Raw genomic sequence first — 17,972 nt, 5'->3', positions numbered from 1 at the left:
CCGCCGCCACCGCCGCCGCCGCCAGGGAGGGCCAGGGAGAGAGGCGGTTCCGATGCGACTTCGAACGGCGACGGGCCGCGGCCGCGGCCACCTGAGCCGCACGAGCCGCACGAGCCGCACGAGTCGCACGCGGGCGAGATCCTGGCGGACCTGACGGCGTTGCAGAGGGAGGTGGACGCGCTGAGGGGGGTGGTGGAAAGGAAGGCGGCCGGGAGGTAGACGCGTGGCGAATTTCTTTTGTCTTTTTGGTGCTTGTATAGCGTGCGTTTGTGGGCGGGGGTGGAGGGTCTCGAGGCATGCCAAGCGAAGCATTTTGCGACGATGATGGTGCCAGAGGAGAGGGGGAGGGGGAGGAGGGTTGCTTGCGTGGTTTAGTTTTGCTGGCCTGTTGGGTTCGTCTGAGAAGGTTCGGTTCGGTAGGCTTGAAACGGCGTGGTATGGACGGGTAAGGCAAGGTTGGTGGTGGGTTGGTTTCCTCGCTGGCATTCAACCTAGAAACGCTGTATACTGCATGGGACATTGTTGGGCGGTTGGGGCGGTGGGTTTCTTGTTGCTTGCAGACTTGGATGTAGAATCTCTGTTGGCACCGGGCGGTGTTGTTAGACGTTCCTCTCTCGATACATGTTGAAAAGTACTCTTGCACCAGGGTTACACATAGACAGAGTCACACATGGCTGGCCGTATCGGGGCGTGGGTGTTTTTCTGTTCTTCTTTTTTCTTTTTTTCTTCTTTTTTCTGTTTATTTTTTTTTAAAAAAAAGGCCGAACTGCGAAGTATACTTATACGTATTTGCTCCGCCACATGAAGATGCATACCTATCTAAGTACTTTATACGTAGGTACCGATTTGTAGCATGTCAGTCAACTTGAATGAAACCCCCCCAAGTCAAGGCAAGGCAGGCCGGCGTCATGTGGCCCGGCATTCCTTTCTCCGGACCCCTTACAGTCGCCCTGTTTCTCCCCCCCCCCCCCCCCCATCATGTCAATGTCACATGGTCGACGGTGCCGCGTTTCCGTCCGAGCTGTTCTCGCAGTGCTCGAGTTGGTCCAAGCTTAGCATCTCCTTCATTCCAGAGTGCCCACCGGCGTCTTTGAGCGAGTCGTGTGTGGAAACGGGCCATCTCGGGGGGGAACATATCATTCATGGACAATCTGACCTCAATAACGACCAATCTCTTCGGCAACAGTGGCTCTCCGGCCTTTGTATTGATTACTTCAAAAAAAAAAAAAAAAGCACAGGAGGAGGAGGGAAGCAGGAAAAACAAACAAACAAAAAAAAAAAAGACATGCAATTAACAGGAGCAAATATGCCACCCTCCCCTCAGGACCCATCCTACGATGTGAAGCTTGCACCCACCCTTCCCTTTCAAAGCCCAGCCAAACCCCCAACGACCAAGCCAAAGTAACATGTAGGCAAAAGAAAAAAAGCTGGTAGCTATCTAAGCCAAGGGAAACCGACTGACCGGCGAGGTGGGTTCCCCGAGGGAAAAAAAAGATAGAGAGGTAACCCGAGGTTCAGTCGTTGAACGAGAAGCGAACTATATCCATCCCCATCCCATCCCATACCCGTTTGAGCTGAGCAACTCCCACCACCCTCCTCCTTTGCTTGATGACGATGACGAGACGACACGATACGATATGATACGAGACACCACGCCCCCATGATCCTTCTGTGCGAGCAGAGATCCCCCCCCGCGACCGACTGGCACCGCACGCCTCTCTCCTCCTCTCCCACCCAAGATGAAAACAAACACAAACACACACACACACACACACACACACAAGAAAAAAAGAGGACGTACCAAGGAGAGAAAAAAAAAGGTAAAAATAAAAGCGAGAAGACAAAACGAAAAAAAAAGGAAAGAGGTGTGAAAATAGACAAAGCAAGAGAGAGCCGTCGAATCCCATCCATCATCCACCCATCCCAAGCGAAATAGGGGAATCCAAAAAAAAAAAAAAAAAAAAAAAAAAACGAAAAACAAGACCATAACCATATACCCTACCAGACGAGAAAACCATGCCAATACCACACGCCGTAGCATACACACAACACATGCATACCACACCACACCACACCATCCCCTCTCCATTTCCTCATCCGCATCCGCATCCGCATCCGCATCCGCATCCTCATTCCTCATCCTCATCACCCTCGTAGAATCCAGAGACCTGTCCTTCCCCCCCCTCCTCCTCCTTCCTTTCTGCCTTTTTCTTCTTCCTTTTTCTACCTCCTGTTTTTTTAATTATGCCTGACAAGAATATGCTGATGAGAACCCAAAAAAACCAGCAGTTCGTTCCCAACCTGCCACCATCACCCCACCATCACCACCACGACTGCTACTTCTAAAACAACTACCGCTGCTCCAAGCTCTCCGGGCTCATCATGCCCGTCACCGTGCCGTCCGCCTCGTCCTTGTCGTCCGTCATCTGGCTCGCCCCGTCGTCGGCGGTCCCCGCGGCGCTCGGCAGCGCCAGGCCGGGGTTGCCGCCGCCGCCGTTGCTGCTGCTGCTGCTGCTTCCGGACCAGGACGCGGATTGCGATTGCGATGCCTGGGCCTGGGCCTGGGACTGCGGCGGCGGCGGTGGTTGGACCGGCCCTCCCTTCATCCCTACCGTTCCGTCCTGTGATTGTTGTTGCTGCTGCTGCTGCTGCTGCTGTTGCGCCTTCTTCTTTTCGGGGCTTAAGCTCCCGGCGGCGGCGGCGACCTTGGACCCGGCGGCGTTGGCGCTGGAGCCGTCCGTGATTTGCGCGGCGCCGCTCTCGAGCTTCTTCTTCTTCTTGGCCAGGGCCATCTGCTCCTTGGGGCTCCGCTTCTGGGGGCTGACGATCTTGCCCGTGGCGCCGAGCCGCGGCCGGGCGCGGCGCTGCTTGGGCGGCAGGTCCTCGTCCTCGACGAGCGGCTGGTCGCCGTTGGCGTGCAGCTTGGCCAGAAAGAAGTTGCGGACGAGGCCGATCTGGTCCAGGATGTTTTCCTTGGTGACGGGCTCCGAGGGCGGCAGGGGCTCGAACAGGTCGGCGGCGAGCGGGCCGGCGCCGGCGGTCTGGGTCTGGAGCTGGTACTGGCTCCGGACGCGGGACTGGAGGAGGTGGAGCGGGACCGAGAGCATCTCGAGGCCCAGGTCCTTGTCGAGGCCGAGGGCCTTGAAGCCGAAAAAGTCCTCGCCGAGCTCCTCGGCAAAGTCGCCGCCGATGAACTGCTCGCTGCCGTCGTTGAAGGCGCCAGAGCCGTCGGCGCCGGCGTCGGTCAGGGCGGGGCGCAGGAGCTCCGTCAGGTGCGCCTTCATGCGCTCGTGCAGCGTGCCGAGCTTGTTGCCGAGGCGCTCGACGTCGTCGCGCGCGTAGCTCTCGAGCGAGTCGACGTCGTGGCCGTTCTCGCTGAGCGTGTGCAGGATCACCTCCTCGGGGGTGAAGCGCGGCTGGAACCGGGCGCCGCGCTCCGCCCAGGCGCCCGTCGCGGGCTTCTTCTCGGCCTCGCGGTACACGTTGAAGGTGCGCACCAGCTTCTGGAAGTAGTCGCCGGCGATGTCCGTGATGGCGTCCAGCGCCGACGGCTGCAGCTCCTCGAAGCCCGCGTGGTAAAAGATCTTGGCCACCGAGCGCTGCAGCGCCGACCGGCACGTCTCGCCCGCCATGACGGGCCCTTCGCCGCAGAAGAAGGCCGGCTCGACGTCGGCCTCGACGAACGGCTCGGGGTTGTACTTGGGGAACTGGTTTTGGTACACCTGCCGGAACGGGGGGTCAGCGACGACGGGACGGCTCGTGGATGGGAGGGGCGGGCGCGGGCCGCGAAACCTACGTGCGTTTGGATCTGCATCTGCTTGATGACGCCGATCTTGGAGCAGAGCTTGCGCGTCTCCTGCATCTGCCGTATGTTGGCGTCGATCTTGCTGGCCAGGCGGCTCCGGGGCGAGACGAAGTGGCCCGGGGGGATGAGGCGCAGCATGTCCTCGTGCTGGTTGATGACGTGGCCCTCGCCGTCCTCGACCCACTGCAGCTTGGGGTCGATGTCGGGGATGATGGTCTGGGGCTCGTAGTAGGACGGGACGGCGCGGTCGACCTCGTCCTCCATGCCCTCGGCCAGGGTCTCGGGCGCCTTGGCGGCGTCGTGGGCGCCGGCGGCGGCGGCGTCGAGGTGCGGGGCGCGCAGGACGCCGAGGGCGACGGCCTCCCTGCGGGCCTCGAGGTAGCGGCGCATGCCGGCCTTGGTCCGCAGGAGGGCGGGCTCGTCGGCGTTGAGCTTGTTGCCGGCGAAGAGCTGGTGGCGCTCCCTTGCGAGGAGGGCGCGGTCCTTCTTGGTCACCTGCTTCCAGATCTTGTACTCGTCGTCCTCGTAGGCCTGCTCGGCGGCGTCGCCCAGGGCCTGGTTGAGGGCCATGTCGTGCAGCGAGGGGCCGTCGATGTCCATGGCGTCGGCGTTGCTGGCGGCCGAGTGGCCGTTGGCGGCGGCGCCGGGCGTCATGGCGCCGTGGATGGGCGGGGTGCCGAAGCTGCTGTCCGCCTCGGAGCCCTCGCGATGCGTCTTGGCGAGGACGCCGTTGATCTGGAGCACCGGCTTCTTGTCGACGTTGGGGGTCCCTTCCTTGCCGTCCTTTGGGTCCGAGGGGGCGGCCTTGCGCGACTTGTTGGCGCCCTTGGTGCCGGCCTTGCGGCCGCGGGACGACATGATGGGCTCGTCGTCGCTGTCGTCGCCGGCGTCGTCCTCGCCGCCGTTTTGCTTGCGGCGCTCCTCGGCCTCGACCTCGGCGCGCGGCCGGATGACGAGGTCCGGGATGAGCGGGATGAGCTTCTCGGCCTCCTTGCGCATGCCGTTGGCGTTGCGCCGCAGCGGGTGGTTCATGTCCTGGTTGTACCGGAGGCAGTTGTCCCAGATGAGGTTCAGGTCGTAGACGAACTCGGCCTTGGACTTGTACTGGAGGCTCTTGAGCTTCTTGGTCATGGTGCCGAGGTCCATGGGCTGCTTGATGACTGCGAGAGGGAGAAGGGCATCGTCAGACGAGGGACGCGGGAGGATCCCCAACGACAGAAGGAGCGCGGACAGGACTTACAGTTGTAGTAGTCGGGGGCATCGCGCTTGTTGACGCGGTTGAGGAACGGGGTCGAGTACTCGGTGTGGGCCTTGAGCTCGCTGAGGACCTTTTCGAGGGCCTCGTAGAGCTCCTCCTGGCCGACGTTCTCCTCGCTGGCCCACTTGCTGCGGTTCTTGCGCACCTCGTTCATGAGGGAGCGCAGCTCGGCGTCGGAGGCGCGGACCTGGTCGCGCTTCATGTCTATCCTGGCGATGAGATGCTTGAGGGTCAGGCTCGAGGCGCCGAGGTTGGCGTTGCTGAGGGAGCCGTGGTTCTGGCCGGGCTGGCTCGTGCTGGGGTTGGTCTTGTCCATCTCGGCCTGCAGCTGCTTCTCCGACTCTTCGAGCTGCTGCTGCTCGAGCATGGCGATGCGATCGTTTTCGAGCGTGTAAAAGAGGGTGTGGAAGCTGAGCTTGGCCGCCTCTTCGGTGGCGGTGCGGGCCTCCTCGAGCTCCTTGCGCGCGTCCTCGGACGACTTGGCCTGCGGCTGGGGTTGCGATTGCGATTGGGATTGGGATTGAGGGGGGGATTGCGATGGCGGCGCCGGGCCGTCGTCGCGCGGCTTGTCGAGCTGCCTGCCGGGGGACGGGACCGAGTGGACGGGGGAGCTGCCGGACTTGGAGGGCGACAGCAGGGTCCTGGCGGCGGCGTCGGGGTCGGCGGCGTGCTTGGCGCGGAGGGCGTCACCATCGCCGGCCGAAACCTTGGGCTGGGCATCGTGATCGGCGTCGCCGCCGCCGCCGCCGCCGTCGTCGTCGTCGTCATCGTCATCGTCGCCGTAGTCGTCCTCGTCGATGACGCGTTTCGCCTTCTTGCGGGGGGGTTCCTGGGCGGGCGTGTGGTCGGTCGCGGGGGGCGGGAGGAGAGAGGCGGGGGGCGTCGGAGGGCGCTTGAGGAGGTCGAGGGCGGCGCAGTTGTACTCGCCGTTGTCGGCAAAGAGCAGGGCCAGGCGGCCCTCGGCGCGGCGATAGAGGGAGGCGAAGAGGGCGCGGCGGTGGTCGTCGTCGTCCGGGTCGGGGGCTGCCTCAGGCATCACGGCAGCGGGCTGGGGTTGGTCGGCCGAGGCGTGGGCCGAGGGCGCGGCGTCGTCGGGGGCGGGCCCGGAGGGCGGGAGGCAGGCGCCGTTGAGCTGGGGGGCGCCCGGAGACTTCCAGGAGGGATGGCCGGTGGGCATGGTCGCGGATCCGGGCGCGGAGAGGGCTAGAGGGGCCATGGTCGCCTCGTCGCCATGCGCATGCAAACGCGCTCGTGTTGGGCCGGCACCAGGGCAGTCCACGGCGTCCAGGTCACATGGGCAGGTAGCGCGTGGTCAGGCGAGAGCGGCGGACGAGCTTGGGGCCGATCAGCGATGGGGGAGGGGGCGGTTTGATGGGGTTTGTGATGGCCGATTTAGGGGTGAGTTGGACGTGAAGTCGGTTGCGAGTTGCCTTCTGCCGTTTCTGGACAAGGGGGTGGGCTGCTTTGGCCGCGCTGCCGCCGACGCCCGGTACCTGGCGGCGCGAGGCTGGATGGCTGTCGCTGTCGCCGTCACGACCTCGAAACGGGATGCAACAGGGATCGTTGGAAAGCTCAAGACGAGGAGAATTTGCACCTGTCTTGTAACAACGTGCGACGGCCCAATTGCGCCGGCGAGATGGAGAACCAGGCGGGCGCCGGCTTGTACCTGGTGTCCGGCAGGCGGGTGGAGTCACGTGACACCTGGGAGAATCCCGGGGCGGAGCGACGCGATGCGAAGCGATGCGATGCGTGCGTGTCGGATGGGGACCGACTGCAATCCCGTCGTCGACGATGAGAAGAAATACTCCGCGGTTGGTCAAACCCCGAGATCCATTCCAGTCGCCCAAGAAGAAAATGAGAGAGGGAAAAAAAAAAAGTCAATGGCTGAGCGAGATGTTGTTTTTCTTTCTCTCTCTTTTTTTCCCTTTTCTTTTCTTGTTCTTGGTGTGTCTGGTGGGTTGGGGGTAGAAATGGTGTCCAGAAAAATGTCTGGATGGAATGGAGGAATTGGAGATGAATGGATGGAAGAGGGACAGTTCCATCGAAGTTCGTTTACACTCCCTGCGCTCGGTAATGGACAGCGTCGGGTAGGTACGTACTCTGTTACACGAATGACAGTGGACCAGCTTCCAGGTGGGAAGCACGGTTGAGTCAAGCCGAGTTCCTGACTCCCCCAATCGGCCTCCATCCATGCATCCATTCTACTGTACTTGTACATATACCTAGGTAGTACTTGGTACTGCGTTACGGCACGGACATACTGTGTGGTATCTAGATATTCAAGGTACGGTAGCAAATGGTTCTTCTGGAGCAAGAACTCCTTTTTTTTTTTCCTTAAAAAAAAGACGCCACCCTGCTGTGTAGTATATAGTACGTAGGCACGCACGTATTCCTGTGTATGCCCAGTACAGGACCATTGCCGTACTGCCTACACACTGCAGCCCCACATCGACGTTGGCCCAGGAAATTCAGGCACAGTAGGTAACTACCTGAATTACCTACTGATCCAGGTACCTACTGTACCTGCTGTAGGGACTCAAGGGAGGTGGTACTGTACGCAGTACTATGCAGTAACGTTATGGAGCTGGAGAGTGCCGCTGCCCCCCCAAGTACCCACACTGTGTGAGCGACCCAGGGTGAGGCTGAAACGGGGAACTCTGCTGTCGTCAGTCATCGTCAAATGCTACCCAGTCAGCCAACGAACTGTTACCTGAGCTGGAAGCTCTCCCGGATTCCCACCGCCTTCCCACCTGAGCCAGCTTTCGCTACCTACGCATCGTCTCATCTCGCATCTTCGCATCTCCAACCAACCAACCACCGAAACCACCCTTCTCATGCTCTGCCGCCATCGACCACCACAAAGAATGCACCAAGCCACCGCCGCCCTCTGACACAATCTCCGATACCGTCTCGCCCTCTTTCACAACCCGCACACCTATACAGCCTACGCCCGCCGGCTGCCCGCCCGACCTCGAGCTACCTACGAACTTACACCTCATCCCACGATACACACCCTCCGTTCACCACACACCATGAGGATACGCCTCCCCTTTGCAGGTGCCGTCTTCCCTCTTCCCAACCCAACCCAAACCGCGCCCCACGACGTGCCATAAAGATACCTTACTCCAAGGGAAACAACAAAAAAAACGAACCTAACCTCCCCTTCTCTCCCCCTTCCCAGGCGCTTTCGCCACCCTCCTCCTCATCTCCGCCTACATCGGCCTCCTCCCCGCCTCCTCCGACCCCGACGCCACCCCGCAGCTCCCTTTCCCCTTTGACGACAAGGGCCTCCACTTCCTCACCTTCTTCATCCTGACCATCGCCTTCTACTGGGTCGTCGACACCACCCGCCGCCGCGCCACCCACCTCGCCCTCGTCCTCTGCACCGCCGCCCTCGGCCTCGGCTCCGAGGTCCTGCAGGGCCTGCTGCCCAACGGCCGCGCCTTCGACCTCTGGGACGTCGTCGCCAACGTCGCAGGGAGCCTGGCCGGCCTCGGCCTGTGCGTCTGGTACCACCGCCGCATGCTGGAACGCCGCCGCCGCCGCAAGTACGCCGCCGTGCCGACGGGCGACGGCGACGGCGAGGGCGCCGAGGGCGGAGAGGAAGACCGCGACGATGACGTGGAGCTGGGCCAGGCCGGGCTGGGGGGCTTGGGCGCGAGGGATCCTCGCGAGGACGGCCACGAGGAAGGGGTGACGTCCATCGCCGCGACGACCACCACCACAACCACGACCACGACCACGACGTCGCCGTCCACGGCGGCGGCTCCGAGCGCCGCCAAGGCGACGACGCTGGAAGAAGAGGTGGACAATTGGGATGAGAACGCCGAGGATGCGTGGAGCGAGGACGATGACGGGGACGTGGGCGTGTCGGCGCCCGCGACGGCGGGGAAGGCGGGGGGTGAGGGCAAGAAGCGCTCCGATTAAAGCTGGAGAAGGAAGGACGGTGACCAAGACGACGAAGACAACCACAACAACAACAACAGCCACGACAACGACAACGACAGCGACAACGACCAAGACGACGACGATGGAGCGATGGAGGAAGGGAAGGGATGGTATATCTGCTACGCAAATGGGGGACTTGTATACAGAATACGGCTGGCAACTTGCGGTTTTGTTCTGGCGTTTTTTTTTTTTCTCTCTCACGGTTCGGGTTCGCTCCTTGAAAATGGCTAAAGGGGGGGGCGGGAATAGAGGTTGGCAGGCGAAACAAACAAACAAACAAAGCGGGCTGGTTCATCACATCAAGACAAAAGAGTCCAAACTGTGTAACAAGGTACCTTGTGACAACGGAAACACACACGCACACACAAAAAATAGAAGACTTTCGGGGTTCTTGCTCTTGATGTGTAGGCCCTTTACAAAACGTCCCGAGGAAATGCCAGCAGACGATTCCGCCATGTAAAAATAAGAAAAGAAAAAAACGAAATCAATACCCAAACCCCTCGCTATGAAACCACACCTCCCTTCCCTTCCTGGCCCACACCCCCACGTGCCTCCTCAGCTCCCGCGCCATCTCGCTCGGCCCGCACACCAGCACCGCCACCCGGTCCTGCTGGCTCGCCCGGAACACGCCGTCCACGATCTTGCCCAGGTCCGGCCGCCGCCGCCGCAGGTCCTGCGCCGCGTACCGCCCGCCGCGGTCCCGGACCAGCGCCCGCAGCTCCTCGCCCGGCTCCCCGCCCTCGTCGTAGCCGCCGCCGCCGGCGGAGGAAGACGGCGCGGCGTCGCCCGTGACGTACAGGTGCAGCCGCGGGTCCTTCAGCAGCGCCGCCCCGCCGGGACCCGTCAAGGCCCACGTCGCGTCCCCGGCGCGCCGCACCGCCCAGACCATCTCCACGACGGGAGCGGCGGAAGCCGAGGAAGCACCACCACCACCGCCGCCGCCGCTGCCGCCGCTGCCGCCGCTGCCCGGGTGGTTCTCGGCCAGGAGGGCCCGGTACAAGGGCAGGGCGAACGTGGCGCCGATGCCGCCCGCCACGAGGAGGACGCGGTCGTAGCCGGTGCAGAGCCGCGCCAGGCGGGCGGCGGGGCCGTACGGCCCTTCGATGCACAGGGGGATCCTTTCCTCGTTGTCGTGGAAGACGCCGCTGTTGCTCGGCCGCGAGGACGACGACGACGCGCCGGCCAGGCGGCCCAGGGCGGCCGTCATGGGCCCGCGGCGGCGGCGCGCGACGAGCGTCAGGTCGCCCGCGTCCTCGTCCACGGACGCGACGGTGAAGGGGTTGAGCAGGAACTCAAAGAGCAGGCGGGACGACGAGGCCGGGCCGTCGCGCGCGGCGCCGCCGCCGCCGCCGGGGAGGGAGAGGAAGACGTGCGCCCCCGGAGCGGCGCGGAAGCGGTCGAGCTTGCCGCGGGGCACGCTGGCCGAGATGCGGATCAGGTCGGTGCCCGGGATGGCGCGGACGGCGGCGTCGGCCGTGACGGTGCCGCGCTTGCGCGCGGCGCCGTTGAGCAGGAACGCGGCGAGCGACTCGGCGAGGAACAGGCGGGCGTGGCGGGCGTGCAGGAGGAGCAGGGCGGGGACGGCGAGGCCGGCCAGGACGTGGACCACGTAAAAGACGCGGTACGAGCGGCTCCGGGCCGGCCGGAGGGCCGTCGTCAGCAGCAGGTTGAGCGCCAGGAACGCGACGACGCCCGCGACGACGACGGGGTCGCCCAGGCGGTCGAGCCGGCCGCGCCTCACAAAGAAGGCGAGGTAGAGGGCGGCGTGCAGGCCGATGAGGAAGCCCGTGATGCGCGCCAGCACGCGGTGCCAGCGGTTGACCTGCTCGTGCGACGTCTGCAGCACGTACGCCACGGGGTTGAGCGGCGGCTTGGCCGCCAGGAGGTACTGCAGGGGCCACTGGGAGACGGCGACGGCGGCGATGCGCTTGGTCAGGTGCAGGTAGTCGTCGCCCGTCTCGAGGACGCAGAGGACCAGGAGCCAGGCGGTCCAGGCAAGGCCGATCAGCCACTCTGCGGTGCGGCGCGCCGGTTAGCAAGCGGCCTGCGGGGAAGCGGGAGAACGATGGACAGAGGCGACGCGGGTGGGCGCAAAGAAGGAGCAGAGAGAGAGAGAGAGAAAGAGAGAAAGAGACGTACGATCCCGCTGGCCCAACACGGTGTCCAGCACAACCACATCCTCGCCGAGCCACCACCGCAGGCTCCGGGCTCGCGACGCCCACGAGCCCAGGCCGCTGTCCCGCCGCTGCTTCAGGACGGGAGAGCTGGGAACGGCGGCATAGTCGCCCCGCGAGCGGCGCGAGGCGGCGGCGCGTCTGACAAGACGGTACGCTACGATAATCGCGATGGGGACCAGGGCCGAGAGCTGGGCGTACAAGGCGTAGCGGTTGATGGCTGCGCGGCGGACCTGTTTCTCGGCCTTGTTCAGGTCGACAAAGTGGTAGTTGGGCCACGCCATGGCCGCGAGGAGGGGGGGGGGGGGGGGGGGGTGGGGGAACGAAACAAGAAACCACAAAAAAAGGAGAAAGACCCCAACAAGAAGAATGCTCCCCCCAAAAAATCAAAAAGGAACAAGGAGTCTTCCAACCTGCATTGGAGGGCTCGGAGCCTGGGAAAAGGAGAGAGGTGTCCCGTCGTCAGAAGCCAGCTTGGCGCCGACGGCTGAGGTTCGGTGGTGCGCTGGGCTTTTTGTTGGCGACACGGATCTGGTGGGGCCGGCGTACTTGGCGGCGCTGGAAGGGGGAAGCGGCATGGCCCGGATGGCGTTGGCGTTGGCGGAAGAATGCAAACGCAGAGAAGGATGGCTGCAGCCACAAAACAAACACGGCCTTGGACAGCCGGGGAGTATATCCAGGCACGCTCCTCTTCCTTCTCCTTTGGCGTACACTGCCTTGCCTCAGGAGCCTGGTGGTGAAAAGCTGAAGTGACAGGAATAGGAGAGGGGGGGGCGGATGTGCTCGAGTCAGCAGAGGACGGGAGTCAGAGCTCGTCGGGCGATCCCCCTTTCAACAAAAAGAATGAGGTGGTTCGCAGCGAGACCGAGTGCCCAGGTCTTTTGCCAGAGGGCCAAGAATTGCTGACCAGAAAACGACGTTACCTAGCTACACAGTACGGGGTCCAGTACTGCTGAAGGTGGGTGCTTCTACAGACGGGTGTAAGCTGCGTTGATGTGGGTAAGCCAAGATAAGGTAACCCCGCTAAGCTCGTCTAAGTATCAAAGTACCTAGTGGACGCCGTTGATCTTTGGATCCTCCAACCCGTTCTCCTTTTTTTTTTTCGGTTCTGGAGAGGAAAAAAAAGGCTTCCCGCCGTGGCCCCCACTTACACTACGGTGTACAAAACAAGAATTGGACCTGTAATGTCGTCGAGGACGCGACCCGGGCGCGTGGTCACCTGATGATGCCTTTCTGGCAGGTTACCCGCCCCGCGTGGAGCGCCATGTGGGAGCGGCAAGGCTCTTCCGACGCTAATCCCAACGCGGTTAGGCCCCGATCTGCAGAATCCAATTGACACGACAATTCTTCCATGGGATTTCAGCGACGGGATTCTTGCGTTGATATTCCTGCTTGTACACTGTCCTCCGTACCTGGTGTATAGTAATACCTGAGCTCATCCAGGCTTTTCTTTTCTCTCTCTTCTTTCAACCTTTCCACCACCTACAGCAACCCGCTCCTATGAGCCGAACCCTCATCGGCGGCGCCATGCGTGCCCATGGCCACTCCCTGTCCATCAACTACACACAGCACCGCCTGCTGGTCCTGTCGCTGAGCCGCGGCGGCAGCAGCAGCAGCAGCAGTAGCCGCAGCAGCATTGCCCGATCCACGACGCTGTCGACGCCAACCCTCGCCGACCGGAGGTCCTATTCATCACCCTCCACCAAACGCCAACGCCCGCCGCCAGCCTCCGCCGCCGCCATCCCCTCCTCTGCCGTCTCCTCCCTCCCCTCGACCTCCCGCTCCCTCCCCCCTCTTCCGCCGCCGCCTCCGCCGCCGCCAACCCTCCCTACACCACCCGCCCGCCGCCTCTCCAGCTCCCCGCCCGCCCCGCCGATGCTCCGAACCCCCCCTTCTTCTCTCCGCAAAACTTCAAACACCTCCTCGCCACCGGCATGGCCTACGCCAAATTCTACAAAGCCGGCATCAAGCAAATCTACACCAACACCCGTCTGCTGTACCCTTCCTCCAGCTCTCTCTCCTCCTCCTCCTCCTCCTCCTCCCCCACGATCACAACCTCTAGCAAACCCAACAACGGGAACAACAACGACCCTCCGCCTCCCGTGGCCCCAGCCCCCGGCACCCGCTCCCACCACCTCCTCCGCCGCCGCTGGCTCCACGACATCCGCCGCCTGCCCCTCTTCGCCATCGTCCTGATCGTGTGCGGCGAGTGCACCCCGCTCGTCGTCCTCGCCTTCCCCCGCGCCGTGCCCCTGACCTGCCGCATCCCCAAGCAAGTCGACAAGCTGCTCGCCCAGGACGAGGCGAGGCGGGCCGAGGCGAGGACCGCCGCCGCCGCCGCCGCCGCCGCCGCCACCACCAACGCGGCCGACGTCGGCGCCTCCGCGGCGCCGCTCCTGGCCAAGGCGCTCGGCCTGCCCGCCCGCCCCTGGACGCCCGCCTTCCTCCTGCGCCGCCGCGTCGACGCCCGCCTCGCCTTCCTGGCGCGCGACGACGCGCTGCTGGCCGACGCCGGCGGCCCCGCGGCGCTCGAGCCCGCCGAGGCGCGCCTCGCGTGCGCGGACCGCGGCATCGACGTGCTGGGCCGCGGCGACGACGAGCTCCGCAGGGCGCTGGGCCGGTGGCTGCGCGCGACGCAGCACGCGCAGCGGACGGGAGGCGAGGGGCGGAGGCGCGAGGTCATGGCGCGGTTGCTCCTCGCCGGCGAGGCCGAGTGGGAGGTTTGACCCCGGGGCGAGGGGCGAGGAACCCACCCCTCCCTTTTTCCGTTGGAGGGGAGAGCGGGGGGGAGCGGGGGGCGGTAATGGGGGGATAATGGGTTGCCAGATGGGCCAGATACGGAGGAGTATGCATGGGCTGTGATGAGAGTGCATAAAGGTGTATGAGTATTTACGTATGTCAACGAGGTCATGGGTGAATCAAACCGGTGGTGGGAGGGGAAATCCCCCCCCCCCCCCCTTTTCCCCCTTCCCCTCCCCCACAACCAACCCACCCCACCCCACCCATCACGGGTAGTCAAACAAAACGTGGATGTTTTGGGAAGATGAGCATATTATCAATAAAAAGAGCAATATAGAGAATAGACGTTTGACGCGGTTCACGACGCGTTCCATGCCTCTCAATCTTCCTCTACGTAATCCTGTCTTTATTCCACTAGATAAACGGACAGACAGACAGACAGACAGGCAGACAGGCAGACAGGCAGACAGACAGACAGACAGACAGGCAGACAGACAGGCAGACAGACAGACAGACAGCAGCAACAAAGTAAACTCTGGTATCTAAGTTTCTCTAAGCACAATCCGACCGGCACGAGAGACATCTTGAGTGCCTACGCAGGCAGACAAGCAGCTAGCAAATAAAAACAAAAGACAGGAGATGCCCCATCCGAGCAAGTCACCATCGCACCACCCCTCCGCCATCACGCTCCGGCATGCCTTTTCCCCTTCCTGCCGGATTCCTCTTCTCGTCGTATGCGTTTTCCTGGTATCGGCGACTTCCATCGTTCCTGTTCTTCGCTTCGCAGCGACAATCATCCCCGCAGAGCAGAGCCCTGCCTCGCCCGGCAAGCTCACGACTGAGCCGCCCGCTTCAGCTGCTCCATGATGCTCTGCACCTGCTGCGCGGCATCGACCGGAGGCGCCCCGTACGCCACCCCGGCGCTGGGATAGCCCGGCGCCGCCGCAGGCGGGTATGCGCCGGGCTGTTGCGCCTGGTGCTGCGGTTGCTGCGCGGCGGCGACGCTCCGGAGATTCCCCAACAGGGCGTTCATGTCGATCGGCGGCTGCTGCTGTGGCGCGGCAGGAGCTGCCGGCGGCGCGCCCGCGGTCGGGTAGCCTTGCGAGGCGGCGGGCTGCGCCTGCGAAGATTGCAGCTGGGCCAGCAGGGCCGAAAGGGCTTGGTTGTCGAGGCTGCCGACGAGGTTGGCGAGGTCGGGCTGGGCCGGCTGCGACGCAGGCGGAGCAGCGGCGTGGGGCGGTTGCGCCGGGTGGGCCGCTGCCGGGTGGGGAGGGTAGGGGTAGGCCGGGTAGCCGGCCGGGGGGTGGCCGTAGGGGGCGACCGGCGGCTGCGCGTAGGGATTCGGAGGCTGGGCCGGCGGGGGAGCGGCGTGGGACTGGGACTTCTCGCGGATGACGAGCTCGGCGGCGATGGGAGGGTCGATGTCTTGGTACAGCTCGAAGCGAACGTTGGCGCCGCCCGAGCGGTTGAAGACCTGGATGGGGATCTTTCCCTTGGCCTGGGCGGCGTAGTCGAGGTCCACGATGCCGTGGACGCCCTCGGCGGCGAGACGCTGCACCACGGTCTCGCGGGGAAACCGAGGGTTTAGGTACATGACATCGGTGCGCAGGCCCTTGGTGTGGAACGCCCCCTGCACCCACGAGACAAAGTCTCGCATCACCTCCTGGAGAAGCAGGATTTGGACGTCGGGCACGTCGGGACCGAATCTGCGCGGGAGGTCGAACTGGTCGGCGTTGGAAGACGTGCGCCGGTGAGGGCTAGGGCTCCGGCGCCGGTAGCTGTCGTCCCCGTAGCGGCCAAAGCGCGCCGGCGATCGAGAACGGCGGCGCCCGAAGTGGCCGCGGGGGTCGTTCCGACGCGGCGACGGCGAGCGCCCTTGCCGATAGTCATCCCGCTTCCAACCGCGGTCCGCGCTGTCGAACCGCTCGTGCCGGCCGCGGCGGTCCGGCGATCGGTCCCTGTCTTCCTTCTTTTTCTGCACGCGTGAGACCTCGAGGTCTGCGGTTGTTAGCACCGCCAAAAAAAGTTTCTTTAAAAAAAAAAGAGAAAAAAAAGAAAGGGACAACGTACGAATCTTACGGCCGCCGAGCTCAATGTCCTGAGCGCCCTGCATCGCAGCGGCACCCTCGGCGACCGTGTGGTATTGAACGAAGCCGTACGCGCTCTTCAACGAGATCTGCGCGAGGCGGCCGAACCGGTGGAACACGTCAAAGACCTCGCGCTTCGAGACGCGCTCGCTCGACAGGTTTCCTGGTCACGCGTGAGCACAGGGCAGGGACATGGACATGACGGGGCGGACGCCCAGGGGCCTCGGCTTACCGATGAAGATACGCGACCCCTCGGGAAACCTGTCCCACCGGGCTTCCGTCGTGTAGCGCTTCTCGTCGGCTTGGAACTGCTCCCAGAGCTGCTTGATGGAAGCCCCCTGGTAGTACCCCGTAGCATCGCCGTTTTGGGCGGCATGATGGGGAGGGCCTCCGTACGGGCCGGCCGAGGGAAAGGACGGCACGGCGTCCGAGGCGGGGTAGGCACCGTGCGACATACGGGGGCTGGCATGCGACATGGGCCCTGCCGGGGGGATCGCCGAGGCAGGATGGGCGCGGGCATGAGAATAGGGAGCCGGCGGGATGGCAGGCAGGCTGGCAGGCGGGTTGGACAGCGTTGGCTTGGGGGGCAGCGAGTGAGGGTGGGAGAGGGAAGAGGGGGCCGGGGTGGCTTGCGTGGCGGCTGGAGGAGCCTGCGCCGGGGCGTCGGGGGATGCAGCCGGGGCGGCGGCCCGGGCCGAGAGGTTGTCTACCAGCTTCTGGATATCAATGGCGCCAGCATCATTGTCCTCTGCCGACGCCGGCGCCGCGGCGGGGATGGCGGCGGCGGCGGCGGCGGCAGCATCAACGGCAGGAGAACGGCTTGGCTTCTCAGTGGGCTCGGCAGCTGGGCTTGTGGACGCCTCGGTCGACGGGGCGGTGTCTAAAGTGGCAGCGGGGCCTGGGGCCGAGGGGCTTCCAAGGCCGTTGGGCGGTTCGGATTGCGACGGGGCGTCGCCGGAGGGTGGAGGGACGGGCGATGGAGAGCCGGGGCGGACCGCGGCAGGGGCAGGCGCTTGCGCAGGCGCAGATGGGCTATGGGTGGGTTCCTGAGCGGCAGCCATGGGCACATCCGGCTGAGCGTCCTCAGCCTCACTCCGATCCTCATGGGCGGCGGGCGAATCAAAGGTTTTGGCATAGTCATCGTTGGTAGCATCTGGCTTGGCTGTTTCTTGTTGGGCTCCCCTATCCTCGCCCTGGGCCTCCTCGCCATCGCCATCGCCATCGCCATAGCCGATGCTATCGTCCGACTCATCGTGCGTCTCCCCGGGGTAGGCGTCGACCGGCATGTCGTCCACGGCGCCGTGGCTGGCGGGCACTGGTGCCGAGCTCATCCTGTCGCCTGGCGGCTCACCAAACGGCGGCGGTGATGGGGTGGGCTTTACGGCGGCCTCGTCGCCGGCCGCGGCTTGGTCCTGGAGGTTGGGGACGACAGAGGCCTGGATGTTTCTCTGGGCTGGAAGCGGGGTCGGAGAGACGGGGCTGAGGCTGGCGGTCGCCAGGAATTCGGGAAGAGGCTCTTGCATCAAACGGGATGGGCGTGTCGCGTTCTCGACGAGCTGATGTGGGTGGAGGAGGTAAAAAGGAGGAGGAGAAGGAGGAGAAGGGGGTTTGGAGATGGAGGCAAGGTCACAGAGACGCGGGCCGGGGAGCGGGCAGAGAGGGGTCAAGTCGGTGCGTGAGGGTGAAGTGCGGTGCGACAGCAGAGGGCAGAGAGAACCTGGGTTGTCGATGACCAATGGCGACGCAAGTGCTTCTGTGGATGGATGGGTGGATGAGCGAGCGAGCAGATGAAGGGGTCAGAATGGAATGGGAGTTGGGAAATGGGCGACGATGCGGATGCCGTTCAAGTGGTCAGTCGGCGTAGTTCCCACGTCACCAGCAAGGAACAGAAACGCGCTCGCAAATGGTTGATTCAAGAGTTGGATACCCCGTGTGAGAGGAAAGTAAAAAAAAAAAAAGAG

The 17,972-nt window shown here is 63.7% G+C and overlaps 5 protein-coding genes across 5 annotated transcripts; 2 read left to right on the top strand and 3 right to left on the bottom strand.

Moving 5' to 3' along the window:
* Positions 1 to 2,351: 2,351 nt before the first annotated feature.
* On the bottom strand, positions 2,352 to 6,279 carry VTJ83DRAFT_3226 (uncharacterized protein; the record flags this gene model as incomplete). Its single annotated transcript, XM_071009581.1, has 3 exons — positions 2,352 to 3,722; positions 3,797 to 4,965; positions 5,046 to 6,279. 3 exons carry the CDS (start codon positions 6,277 to 6,279, stop codon positions 2,352 to 2,354), a joined length of 3,774 nt encoding a protein of 1,257 aa, XP_070867104.1.
* Positions 6,280 to 8,095: 1,816 nt separating this feature from the next.
* On the top strand, positions 8,096 to 8,990 carry VTJ83DRAFT_3225 (uncharacterized protein; the record flags this gene model as incomplete). Its single annotated transcript, XM_071009580.1, has 2 exons — positions 8,096 to 8,120; positions 8,245 to 8,990. The coding sequence occupies 2 exons, from the start codon at positions 8,096 to 8,098 to the stop codon at positions 8,988 to 8,990; spliced, it is 771 nt and encodes a 256-aa protein (XP_070867103.1).
* A 505-nt stretch (positions 8,991 to 9,495) lies between these two features.
* On the bottom strand, positions 9,496 to 11,469 carry VTJ83DRAFT_3224 (uncharacterized protein; the record flags this gene model as incomplete). Its single annotated transcript, XM_071009579.1, has 2 exons — positions 9,496 to 11,024; positions 11,151 to 11,469. The coding sequence occupies 2 exons, from the start codon at positions 11,467 to 11,469 to the stop codon at positions 9,496 to 9,498; spliced, it is 1,848 nt and encodes a 615-aa protein (XP_070867102.1).
* Positions 11,470 to 13,119: 1,650 nt separating this feature from the next.
* Positions 13,120 to 13,911, top strand: VTJ83DRAFT_3223 (uncharacterized protein; the record flags this gene model as incomplete). The annotated part of the gene is made up of 1 exon (XM_071009578.1): positions 13,120 to 13,911. The coding sequence occupies one exon, from the start codon at positions 13,120 to 13,122 to the stop codon at positions 13,909 to 13,911; it is 792 nt and encodes a 263-aa protein (XP_070867101.1).
* Positions 13,912 to 14,756: 845 nt separating this feature from the next.
* On the bottom strand, positions 14,757 to 17,534 carry VTJ83DRAFT_3222 (uncharacterized protein; the record flags this gene model as incomplete). Its single annotated transcript, XM_071009577.1, has 3 exons — positions 14,757 to 15,922; positions 15,995 to 16,174; positions 16,244 to 17,534. 3 exons carry the CDS (start codon positions 17,532 to 17,534, stop codon positions 14,757 to 14,759), a joined length of 2,637 nt encoding a protein of 878 aa, XP_070867100.1.
* Between the last annotated feature and the right edge of the window lie 438 nt (positions 17,535 to 17,972).

This window comes from Remersonia thermophila, chromosome 3, assembly GCF_042764415.1.
Source record: "Remersonia thermophila strain ATCC 22073 chromosome 3, whole genome shotgun sequence".
NCBI lineage: Eukaryota > Fungi > Ascomycota > Sordariomycetes > Sordariales > Chaetomiaceae > Remersonia > Remersonia thermophila.
The sequence above is the reverse complement of the archived record's forward strand: the minus strand, read 5'-3'. Positions and strand labels throughout refer to the sequence as shown.